The following is a 12,658-nucleotide window of genomic DNA, read 5'->3' as shown; positions in this document are numbered from 1 at the left end:
TCCTCCCTTTGATGTCGAAAAGTAATAATTTCAATAGCTTCATCACCCAACTGACAACTATGTAATTACATTATTACCAAACATTTTCTATAGTTTAACATAACTAACAATTCTCGTATGGATATATGAATCAGGGGTTCAAGAAGGTGTCTTGGGGTCGTCGGGAGTATGCAAACGAGTGGTTCCAAGAGGGAAAACCGCAGTTGTTGATAAACATCAAGAGGAGAAACAAACGAGTTACATCCGACAAGGAGAAGCTAACACATGAAATAAACAAGCTTGAGACCGAATACAAAGAACTTGTTGACGAACTACATGCGTTCAAAGCGTATGCAGATAACACTATATCGAACCAGCAAAAAGTCCTTAAAGCTATTGCAAATATTATCCATTCGACCTTTGATCGTCACCGTTCTCATGAGGTTGTAGACGAAGATAACGATATAAGGAGTTTGACCTTGGTTGGTCAACAAAGTCATGAAGATAACGATATAAGGAGTTTGACTTTGGTTGGTCAACAAAGTCATGAAAGTAGCGAGTTGTGCGAATCAAGCTTTACTCCAAATAATTACATTATGACCGAAGTGATGAACACAAATTTACAATGTCTTGGTTAGTATTAATGAATCCCATGAAAATAAAATTTCATTATCAAGCTGTCTATAAAAGTCATAGATATATAATTTAATTTCAACAATCTTGTCAAGATACCAATGCCTCAAGGGTTATTTGTACAATAACTTTATAAAACAATCATCACATAACAAGAATCAACAAACAAAACCATCATTCTCCCTCTTCTTCAGCTCTTCTCGACACATCACGCTTCAACATTTCCATAAATTCCTGCATATTTGCACGATCGAAAACCGTTTTTAACTTCAATTCCCACAAGTTTTAACAAAATTAAAGATAAAAAATAAATATACTAACATGAGTAAGATCCTCTTCAATACATATATCAGTAATCCCATCAGCATTGTCATCATTCAACTGAGCAGCAGCTTCAACAACAGACGAAAAAACCACTTCCGGTGACTCCTCTTGTTCAATCTTATCAACCAAATCTTGAAGATTCACCTGCAAATAAACAAAAAGATCGTTTTTTATTCGTCAAGATCTTAACTTTTTGTGTTTTTATGAATCTTTTCTTCATTAAGTCAAGAACCAACCTGAGAATCACTTGAAATATCGTGAATATCGTTAACTGTTGCGGATTGAAGTTCACGGTTTACAGTTGGTGGTGGCTGAAACATATTTGAGCCTGAACCTGAACCTGCACCGCCGCCACCAAAAGCTTGAGCAACAAGGGGCATCATCTGTTGAACCATACTTGACAGATCAAAACCACCACCACCACCGCTGCCGCCACCACCACCACTGCCGCCACGAGGTCCACCCATACCGGAAAACATATTACTCAAATCTTGATTACCATCAATCTGCTGAGCTATTTGGTTGACTATGTTCATCATTGCAGGGTTCTGAGTTAGTTGACCTAACATGTTTCTCAACATATCTGGCGACCCGATCCCGGTTTGGCTTGCAACTCCAGATAGCAAGCCGTCTAAAGCGGGACTAGCAATAACTTCATTCATCATTGCAGCAGGATTCAATTGACCATCAGCAGGAGTTGAAGCAGGTGCATTAGCAGGAGTTGAAGCAGGAGGCACACCGCTACTAGTAGCCTCTGGTTTTGTCGGCCGGCTTTTTCTCTAAATCACATTTATAAATAATTATATATTTTAATACGTTATTAAGTACATAAAAATATAGAGCAAGAGCAAACCTTGGATTGTAACCCTCCAAAGCCGAGTCCAAGAGGAACAGTCGGGTCATTTCCCGAGTTATCTGTAACCGTGCTTGATGATGAAGCGCTTTCTGCATCGTTAGTTGATTTTATTGTACTGCTACTGGAAGTTGTACTTTCTGTGCCTTCTGTATCCTGCACGATATTAGGTTAGTGTCGTTCTTTATTTCTATCATTTACGAAACTTAAAATTTCCAAAAAGAGATGTATAAAAGATACCTTCTTGGCCTCAGGTTTTGGCACGCTTCCTTCTGGTTGGGCTGGATTTACAACTAATAAAGTTTAAAAAAGTAAACACAAAATCCAATTAAACATAAAATGCATAGACAATTAAACATAATATAATACCAGCAGGAGCCTGATTTTCAGTCCTTGTGCTATCATCGACCGCTCTAGCTTGCGAATTAACTCTAGTTGCAGCTACAATAATCAATTGTAGGCGATAAAAGATTAAGTCAAATGTTTGTTTAACTGTTGTTAAAATGCAAAAATAAGATAAAACATTACCTGTTCCGTTAGCACGCTCTCCTTGGTTTGACTCGACATTAGCTCCCCTTTGACCAATTCCTAGAAAAATCTTACATAACATGAGACATTGTTTATTAAATTACAAGAAGCTTGTATACATACCTGCATGGATATGAACATTTATGTGTCTTGGAACCGCACCAATGCCAACAGGACCGAACCCGGTTGAATTTATAGGAATAGCATTACCGCCAAATAGCGAATTCGTTTGTAGAGGAACCGGCTGCATGAAAACAGTAAATTTCATACTTACAAGTATTTGTGCGCACGCGCACAGAGATATGTATATATATAGAATAACAAACCTGAACCATTATAGGATTAGGTCCTGATGGGGAGATATAAACAGAAGGTCCAGCATGTACAGCCGACTCAGCCTACAACATGCAAACCCTAATCAAACCAAAAAGCTCATCTAAAGATAATAGAAACAGAAAAGAGAACATACAGGAGACTGTCCAACACGCAAAGTCAACATTGTACGACCGAGTTCAAGCAAAAGAGCCCCTAAATGTTGCATAGCAAGCCCTGACTGCATTGCTTCTGACTGAATTTGGGTTCGAACTGTCGGGTCAGTAATACTCTCCTCTTCCTCTAATCGGCCTGCAGTATGCTACAAGTTTGCAGCATATTACAATTCACACGTTGTAAGAATATCAATAGTTGTATATAACTTTATATTCATAAAAGAATACTAAAACAGGAGAAAGGAGAGTAAGTACAGAGAGAGAATTGATAGCAGGTTCACTGAGAAGCCGTTGTGCATGACGCATAACAACAGCCAGAGCTGCAGGTAACGGCACACCACGAGCACCGGTAGGTAATTCTACAGGCGGTGAACGTTCAGCACCGTTTGAAGGTTGATTCGGTTGATATCCTTGCAATAATCCCAAAAAAGAAAACTTTCAGATATATTATTTTTGCACAAAAACAGAAAACAAAAGCAACAGTTTCTAAGTCAATACCATTCTCTGACAACACCTGCTCCATGCGGTTCATAAACTCAGAAAGCGTGTTTAACGAATTGGGAATCGGCTGAAATACAAACAAAACACAATATAGCAAGTTGCAAAAAAGTTTAAAAAGATAACAGATTGTAACAGAATTTGCTGATTTGTTACTACCGTAGCTAGCGTCCGTATAGCTATTCCTGCTCCTAAAGGAATTTGCACCCCTTGAGGGACAGTTTGACTAGGGTTTCCTGGTTGACTTTGACTGTTGACATTAGCTCCACCTTCATTTCCTTGGCCAGTTTGTCTAGGAATGTTAAACTGTAAACAGGTACACAACCAAGAAATAATATCAGATAAAATCCCATTTACTCTTTTTTATTAGAGTACAATACACAGCAAACCACATCATAAAACCCACCTGCATATTTTGTTGTGGCACTGTCACACTAGCATCCCCAACTCCAAAAGAATCTAAAACAGCCGATATAACCTAGGACCAAAATAGAAGAAGTTTAAATTATCAGTTTACAGACAACATAGTACAGAACACCAAAAAGCTAACACACCCGACTAATATCCTGAGCGCCACCGGCATTCTGGTCCCCACCACCGAAGGTCCCAAGTACAACACTGTGTGAAACATGGGCGACACGTGGACGTGAACCAGGAGCATTAGCATCCGGTCCTGTAACAATAATGCGACAATGAAGTTATAGCAATTATGTAACATGAAATTTTAGCACTTAATATGCCATAACGTGATAAAGAGGTAATCATATTCATACCTGTGTTAGTATTACTACTATTTGTAGTTGTTGTGTTGGCAGAAGAACCAGTAGAAGGTTGTGACTCAACAGGCTGTCTAGCCACGAGATGCAATGTATGTCCACTTTCAATGTCTATAAACCGTTAAGGCTTTCAAACGTGAACATATAATCTTCACTTTAACATATTAATAAGCAAACTAATTAAAAATAGGATACGATATTCAGAAAGACGATGTTCATCTTTCAAAACCTTGCCCCTAAAGATCAGTCTTTGTTGTCCAACCGGGAGGACCACATCATTAGCTATTTTCTCCTTGAATGCTGAAACTAGCATCTGAAGTTTTGACATAGAAAAGGAAAATGAACAATTTGATTAACAAAAATAAACATATGTTGCTATGTAAGTTAATAATAAACATATGAATATACGATACATTTTTATCGACATGAAAGTTGTACAACTGTGATTCAAGTGTCTTGATATGGATCTCCACCGTTGAATCAGAAGTTTCACCAGCAAGATTGCTCATGCTCGCATGTTCATCTGCCATTGGATGGTTGAATCTGAAACAAGAACCATAACACGATGAGGTAAATAAAAACACATGCAAACAGCAGTAAAAACACGCGCATAACACATAAAAACACAAGAACAACACATCAAAATCTGTCAGTAGCGGGAGCAGCGAAATGTAAAAAGCTTGTCACTTGTCAGGAAGGCATACACAAACACGTATTAACGTAAAACCAAAAATTTTTCATTTTTCAGACCCCAACCTCCCCCCCCCCCAACCTAGGTTTACGCACACGCCTAATCCCTAAAGCCGATACGTTCTCAAAATCCCTAACCTTTATCCTACGTCTCCACGAGCTCCTATCACTACCGATCAAGAAATTAAGTAATTAAGTAAAAGTAACATAAACCTAATATCAATATACGTAAACAGCAGCACATAAATGCACACGTTCAGCTTCAAACATAAAACATATCAACATATTATAACAATTCATCAACTACCCAGATCGTGAATCAAAACCCTGATGCTAATCCTAATAAAGTTGCAATCTTTCACAAGAACAAACCCATAGAGCTTAATTAGGGTTTTGGGTTTCAATCACACAGTAAAAAAATTGGGGGTTTTGCCAAATACACGCTAATCGATGGCTCTGATTGAATAATAACTCACTTGATTGACGTCGATGAGATCCGAAATCAATCCGTATAAGTTACAAAGAAGGTTAATATAATAATTTGGATGATACATATATATGTATTGGTTTACTTACAGAGTGGATTGACTGACGTGTTGCTTGACTCCCTGAAGATTCGTAGAACGATCTAGAACAAACAAAGAACTGACTATATATATATATATATTTAATGGGATTCTAACAAACCCTTCAATATAATTCAATATAAATAGAATCTAACTAAGCAGAATCTAATTCATTTTTAATAAGTTTTTTGCTTAATAAATGAAATTCGAAGACAAGAGCAAAAAATGAAGAAAAAAATATCTTATCCATATCCTTTCAAATCCTTCATGTAGAAAGATAAAAAACTACATTATGTAGATTGAATGGGTAAAATGGTAATTTGACACTCCCTCAGGTTCCGATATAGTTATTACCCATCTATGACATTACAGGTCGATCTTAGGCGTTGTTTCTTGTATCTACGGTTATATTTATTACAATTGTGATCTTTTATTATATTTTAAGGATTGAATTGAACGGTTATAACATGTGTTTGGTGTTTGATGTGTTTATCATTTGATTGGGATTCAGGATTCAATCGGCAATGATTTCAATCGACTATGTGTTATCAGGTATGTTTTTTAACTTTTTTACCACCCTTTGCTTTAAGTATGGACGATGTTTGTGGTCCCGTCATCGCATCATGAAAACCATGTCTGATGTACGTGTTCATCTTTTTGGGTTTCCTTTATGTGTTTGGTTCAATTGATTCTAGGGTTTGATTGACTATGTATTATGTATTTATGTATTCACACAATAATTTATGTTATTGGTGTGTAACATTAAAGCATTGCGATTAATGAATTAGAGTGTGGAAGATAATATCATAAATATGTTATTTAATGTTTGTATTTATAAGTTACGAAAGTTTTTATCTTTTTAATTGTATAGCTAAAAAGTTGTTTTCCATCACTTTGATTTCGTGAAACGTATAAAATATTTGCAAAAAATGATGCGTCACAAAAATAATTTGCATGTAAACAATATAGATAAAAGAGGGCAAAAACGAGGTTGGTGTAATGGTGTTAATAGGAGAAGAAGCGAGATTTGCAAATGAAGTTCATTGACTTTGAGAAGGCTTACGACAGTGTGCCACGTCTAGTGATCTTGGATAGCCTTGAGAGAAGAGGGGTGTTTGAGAGGTGTACGGAGGTAGTTAGGGATATGCGTCACGAGGTTAAAAACATGTGTGTGCACCAGTGGGGATACTGACTTCTTCGATGTGAAGGTGGTCTCTACCAAGGATCCACGTTGAGTTCGTTTATTTTTTAAGTAGTTTTGGTCTATTGAATGAGTTGTCACAATCGAGCCGATAAGCAATTTCGTGGTGCATGTTCTTTGCGGGTGATATTTTACTAGTCACGGAGGGTAAACGATGCTTAATGAAGGAGTGGAGAGTGGCGAGCAACCTTAGAGTGAAAACGTGCATTGTAACTTTAGTGACAAAAACGATAAGGAACACTACCAAATGGCTATTGAAGGCAAAGTTCAAGTATTTAAGGTTGTCTGCAGAGTAATGGGAATATAGACAGTGATGTAGCTTATTACATTCAGGCAGGATTGTGTAAGTGGAGAGCAACTATCTGAGTATTGTGTACAACAGGCTCCCAACATGATTAAAAGGGGAATTCTATTGGGTTACGATTAGACCGTCTATGTTCTATGAAACCATCATCATTATCATCATCATCTTTTCCAATACAATACAATTGGTTGTGTTTATAATATAAATATTAATTTCATCTTTTCATAAAATTCCACATTTTACGCATTTGAGTTCAAAACTTAATCGTTCACCACACTCACTTTGTGTAATAATCCATATTTTTATTTATTTTGAGTTAAAATATTTATTTTTCATCACACTCGGCTTTATGTATCAAGAAGTCATGAGTTGTTACTCAAAACTTCTCTGTGCATTTACAAATTTGACCAATTCAAACTATTAATATAACGGTGTGCCAATGTCACTTTTGAAAATGACATTATAAGTCTTTAAAGTCTTCCATATACAGACCATCAAACACCTAACTTAACTATTATTCGTTCTTTAGCTGCTTGTTTAGTAAATATCTTCACAAATGGATTTCTATTAAAAACTTTTTCATTTTGGTGGATTATAATTCATTTTGACAAAGTTATATTGTTTAAAAAACTACCAATATAGAAAATCCAACTTGGGTCAATTTCATGAAGTTGAATACATGGTTTTTATACAACTCTTACCCATGTTGTTTACCCCTTCTTAGCCCCTTACAATTCACATCATCTTTTCAAGTCTAATAACAGGAAAGGCTAGACTAACAGCCTCACATTCACATGCAATTTTAATAAAACCCGGATACAACATCATTTCATCCAAAACTATTTCTCTTTGAGGCAAATCCCACATCGATGGTGGACAGGAGAGATCATTGGTTCATAAGTAAACGTCCCGCCTCTTAAATCACCAACGCGTTTTGGGCCTAACGGTAGTGGATAAGAGAAGAGTTCCACAGTTTAGCGTGCTCAGGTGGGAGTAGTGGCAGGATGGGTGACCTTCTGGGAAGTCTTCACCTAGGCAACCAAAAACAAATTCGTGAGCTCTTCGTGGGCAAAGCGGACAATATTGGTGATGTGAGGGGTCGGATGTTACAATTTTACAGGGTTTGTTTAATGTTAAAAGAAAAGCTTACCGCTTGTTCTTCTTTGATTGAATACGATTATAGGCTTAATTCTCCACTTTCAACCTTCAATCCTTTCAAGCATCAAAACCTCGTTTGTGACTTTCACATTCCCGCCGGTCTTCACCCTTTCACACTAACATTTTAATTGTAAAGTGAAACTACGTATTTTGATGCGGAACCTCATCTTGTAATCAAGTTTGATTTATTTCGTCTTTTCGAGTACCTACAATTTAACATCGCTCCAATGACTTTTTATACATATCACAAATTTAATTTTCGAAAATTTTCAATTACTTTAGATTTAACAAAAAAATATTTATTTTATTCGAGTCAGACATAAAGCGTCAAAACAAATAACTAGGGGTGAGCAATTCGCGGTTCCGAACCGCGAGAACCGGGGAACCGGAACCGAACCGCTAGATCTGAACCGTATTATTGTATTTCGGGTCCGGTTCCGGTTCTTAAACTTGGGTGAAAACGGTTCCCGGTTCGGTTCCGGTTAGAACCGCTAGAACCGGGTTAGGTTTAAACTTTGAAGATTATATTTCAAAACCTATTTATTTAGGAGGCTTTCATACTTTCAAGTACGAGCGACCATCCACGTTCTCTTTCCCGGTTACATTTAATGACTTACAATATCATAAACGATTATCATCTTCCACGACCCTAAATCTGTTTTAAAAAATAATTGTTTTCTGAAATATTTTGAGCCATTCTAATCTATTCTCAACCCCTTCACTAAAATATAATATGTTGATATGATAATGTTTTTTATGGATTGTCGCTTGTTTTCTGCACCTTATAATATTTAATATTTAGAATTTTAATTGAAAACCGGTTATCGCAAGAACCGTTTAACTCGGTTCCGGTTCTTATATTTAGCATTTAACGATTCCGGTTCGGTTCTGGTTCCGATTCGGTTCTCACGGTTTCAAACCGTTGCACAGCCCTACGAATAAACAAGGACGGTCGAAATCCCGTCACATAAAAAGTTATATTAAAATGAACAGGGGATCCGTGTGATCTAAAAATCTAAAAACAAACAAACCAAACCGGATATCGGGCCAAACCAAGGCTTCATCATCTTCTTCGACACTCAAAATCACACACACACGCACTCCGATCATTTTCCGATGAGCAATAATAACAACTATGGCAACAACCGCCGGTATCCTCCCGGTATCGGCAACGGCCGCGGCTACGACGGCGGCGGCGGCGGCCAACCAAACCCTAATTACTACCATCATCAACCTCGAAACCCTAATCAGTTTCACCAGCCCAGACAGTACGCTCCCAAGCAACAACCACCACCACCACAACAACAGCAGCAGCAGCAGTGGTTGAGACGAAACCCTAACCCTACTCCTGCTAACGAAGTCGACAAATCCGTCTATTCAGATGGCGGCACCATCGATTCTAGGTTAATTGATGTGTTAATTTGTGTTCTGTAACGTTTAATTTCTGTTTTGTTGAACCAATTTGAGGTTTGATTGACTTTGACTTTGAAACCCTAATTTTGAAACCCTAGCTCAATTGATTTTGTTGAGATTGTTTGTGTTAATCTGAATAAAGATCTTAGTGTATAGGACAGAATAATAGTTTATTTGTGTATGTTTTTGTTTGTTAAGTGATTATATATAATAATTATATATATGCGTGTGGAGCTGTTTATGAAGAAAGCCGGTATCGTGTAACGGATATTTGGTTAGAGTATTTATAGTAGGTTAGTATACCGTATAGCGGCGCTGTTTGACTTTTGAGTTATGACGTTTTCGGTGATTTGAGTAGGTATCTGTTTGAGCTGTTTTGAACACGTGATATGTGTTTCGTTAGTTAGTCGGCGGTTTTTTGGATTTACTAATGGTACTTTGTAGATGACTATCGATCTCTGATGTCAGCTTTTCTATCAGGCTGTATCTGCAGTGGAGTATACCTCAAACTCTCAAAGCTGATATGGTTCAAACCTTGAGATTATGCAGTCTGTTTTCTATCTCTCTTTTATACCATGCTTGAATTGCTTTAACTTATGCTAAATTTGCCGCTGCATACAGATGCCATTGAATAAATGCGGTTTTTTTATTCTTTGTTTTCTCTCTTCTTTTCATTCTTTCACGTGTTATCATCAATTTTTTTTCCGTAGCAACCACGTGCACGTGTGTACAATTTTAATGAAATCATTGTTGTCGTTTTTCTGAAAATACTTAATTATAGCCGTTTTCTTCTTAGTTTCTTGATTTGCGTCCCTTGTGATCGTCTGTGATTGTTCATGATTGCGTAGAGTGGTTACTAAACGTGACTTTTTCCTGCAATCCTACACGCTATCGGCTGCATTTGTTTTTTATGTTTTTGTTTTTTGCATCCTTCAACTAGGCTAGGGTCTTTTCAAAAGTTTGTCGTTTCATTGGATTTTGAGGCTTTAACTGAATAATATTTGAAAACTGTTTATCTTATATACAGTGCATGATTATTTGTAATTAGGCCTTTATGCTTATATGCTTATTTGTGAACTTTTGCATTTTGGGTGATTAGCTCTCAAGATTGGAAGGCCAAACTGAATGTACCTGCAACAGATACTCGCTACAAGACTGAGGTATGTGTGTACATATGTAATTTTAACTCTTCTGTCGCAGTGATGCATGATGCATTTTCTTTTCTTGTGTGTCAGTGTCTTATTTTAGTTTAGTAGTTTTTTTTATCCATTAATAACATTTGTACAGTTTATAAATACAGAAAGTTCTGATTGTTATCCTAAGTAATTATTTACGACGGTTTGCTTGATACCTGAGTCACATGTTCATGATGCTAGATGATCCAAATAGCAAAAAGGATTTACACTTATTCTGGAAATTAGCATTTACAGTAAACCTTTTTTTATGATATGATTGTTCCATTTTTTTACAGGATGTCACTGCTACAAAAGGAAATGAATTTGAGGATTATTTTTTGAAAAGGGAGCTACTTATGGGGATCTATGAAAAGGGTTTTGAAAGACCTTCACCTATACAGGAAGAAAGTATCCCAATTGCACTGACTGGAAGTGATATTCTTGCTAGAGCCAAAAATGGAACTGGAAAGACAGCAGCCTTTTGTATTCCAGCCCTTGAAAAGATTGACACAGATAAAAATATTATTCAAGGTTAACATTCATCTTTTCATGTGTGAATTTTAAACAATATGCATTTTACTTCTAGCTAACTTGTGGCTTTTGCAATAATTCCAGCAATCATATTAGTTCCAACCAGAGAATTAGCTCTACAAACATCACAAGTCTGCAAGGAACTAGGAAAGCATTTACAAATTCAAGTAATGGTCACTACTGGAGGAACAAGTTTAAAAGATGATATAATGCGTTTATATCAACCCGTTCATTTGTTGGTTGGTACCCCTGGAAGAATTCTCGATCTTACCAAAAAGGGAATATGCAAATTGTCCGAATGTGCAATGTTGGTCATGGATGAGGTAATCAAATCTGAATATAGTATGCAAATTGTGTTTATTTGAATTTAAAGTAAAGATAATATGTGTTTTTTCGTTAATGCAGGCTGACAAACTGTTGTCCCCAGAGTTTCAGCCGTCAGTGGAAGAGCTAATTGGATATCTTCCTAAACAAAGACAAATTCTGATGTTTTCAGCTACGTTTCCAGTTACAGTCAAAGATTTCAAAGATAGATACCTGAAAAAACCATATGTGGTTAATTTAATGGATGAACTTACTCTTAAAGGTATCACACAGTTTTATGCTTTTGTAGAAGAAAGGCAGAAGGTTCATTGTCTCAATACTCTTTTCTCTAAGGTTAGGTCAAACTTAATATCTTTTTATTTTGGTAAATGTTGTCGATGCTTTTTTATTGATCTTGATGTTTTGTTTTGTTTTGTTTTGTTTAACAGCTGCAAATCAATCAATCGATAATCTTTTGCAACTCGGTCAACCGAGTCGAGCTACTAGCTAAGAAAATTACAGAGCTGGGTTACTCTTGCTTCTATATTCATGCTAAAATGTTGCAAGATCACAGGAATCGTGTCTTTCATGACTTCCGCAACGGTGCATGCAGGAACCTCGTTTGTACCGGTATATTTTTCACGTTTTGCTTTGCAAAATAGCTTTTACAGTTACTTTGATTCACACTAATGCATAATATGTTTGTTTTGACAGATCTGTTTACAAGGGGTATAGATATTCAAGCAGTGAATGTTGTGATTAATTTTGATTTTCCCAAGAATGCTGAAACATATCTTCACAGGGTAAGCTCTTTATTAATTATTATACTAAATATGCTGAAACAGCATATCTGCTTTTGAATGTTATTTAATAAAGTATGCTGCTCTTTTGATATTTAGGTGGGACGTTCTGGAAGGTTTGGACATCTAGGGTTAGCTGTGAATTTAATTACCTATGAAGATCGCTTTAATATGTAAGCATTATTTCATTTCCATGTAATGTATTAGCGATTTGCAGATTCACACATGCCAATGTGTTTGTTTGCAGGTATAGGATTGAGCAGGAGCTTGGAACCGAAATAAAACAGATTCCTCCACAAATTGATCAAGCCATTTATTGCGCTTGAAAGATGCTCCTCACGTGATATTGTCACGCATTCGTGTGAGTCAAACCTGAAGTCAATTTGGAGAAAGAAGTAAGGTGCGTTAACAAGCATCGACTCAAGAAAATCTGGATTT

At 36.6% G+C, this 12,658-nt stretch overlaps 2 protein-coding genes across 2 annotated transcripts; one reads left to right on the top strand and one right to left on the bottom strand.

Annotated features, from left to right (window-relative positions):
• Positions 1 to 743: 743 nt before the first annotated feature.
• On the bottom strand, positions 744 to 4,656 carry LOC143588769 (uncharacterized). Its single transcript, XM_077069691.1, has 18 exons — positions 4,493 to 4,656; positions 4,275 to 4,392; positions 4,077 to 4,190; positions 3,858 to 3,976; positions 3,710 to 3,781; positions 3,463 to 3,609; positions 3,304 to 3,373; positions 3,061 to 3,215; positions 2,787 to 2,951; positions 2,644 to 2,715; positions 2,441 to 2,561; positions 2,318 to 2,377; positions 2,159 to 2,230; positions 2,030 to 2,070; positions 1,790 to 1,945; positions 1,173 to 1,715; positions 934 to 1,080; positions 744 to 846 (listed from the first exon to the last, which is right to left on the bottom strand). The coding sequence occupies exons 1-18, from the start codon at positions 4,607 to 4,609 to the stop codon at positions 787 to 789; spliced, it is 2,349 nt and encodes a 782-aa protein (XP_076925806.1). The 5' UTR covers positions 4,610 to 4,656; the 3' UTR covers positions 744 to 786.
• A 4,458-nt stretch (positions 4,657 to 9,114) lies between these two features.
• On the top strand, positions 9,115 to 12,658 carry LOC143588783 (DEAD-box ATP-dependent RNA helicase 8-like). The gene is made up of 9 exons (XM_077069701.1): positions 9,115 to 9,401; positions 10,511 to 10,571; positions 10,883 to 11,117; positions 11,202 to 11,440; positions 11,523 to 11,774; positions 11,870 to 12,050; positions 12,135 to 12,223; positions 12,320 to 12,393; positions 12,468 to 12,658. Exons 1-9 carry the CDS (start codon positions 9,115 to 9,117, stop codon positions 12,544 to 12,546), a joined length of 1,497 nt encoding a protein of 498 aa, XP_076925816.1. The 3' UTR covers positions 12,547 to 12,658.

Source organism: Bidens hawaiensis, unplaced genomic scaffold (assembly GCF_021521415.1).
Source record: "Bidens hawaiensis isolate Kalapana, Puna unplaced genomic scaffold, B.hawaiensis_p1.1 tig00036767_1, whole genome shotgun sequence".
NCBI classification, from domain to species: Eukaryota; Viridiplantae; Streptophyta; class Magnoliopsida; order Asterales; family Asteraceae; genus Bidens; species Bidens hawaiensis.
Note: the sequence above shows the minus strand (reverse complement) of the source record. Positions and strands in the feature narration are given on the sequence as shown.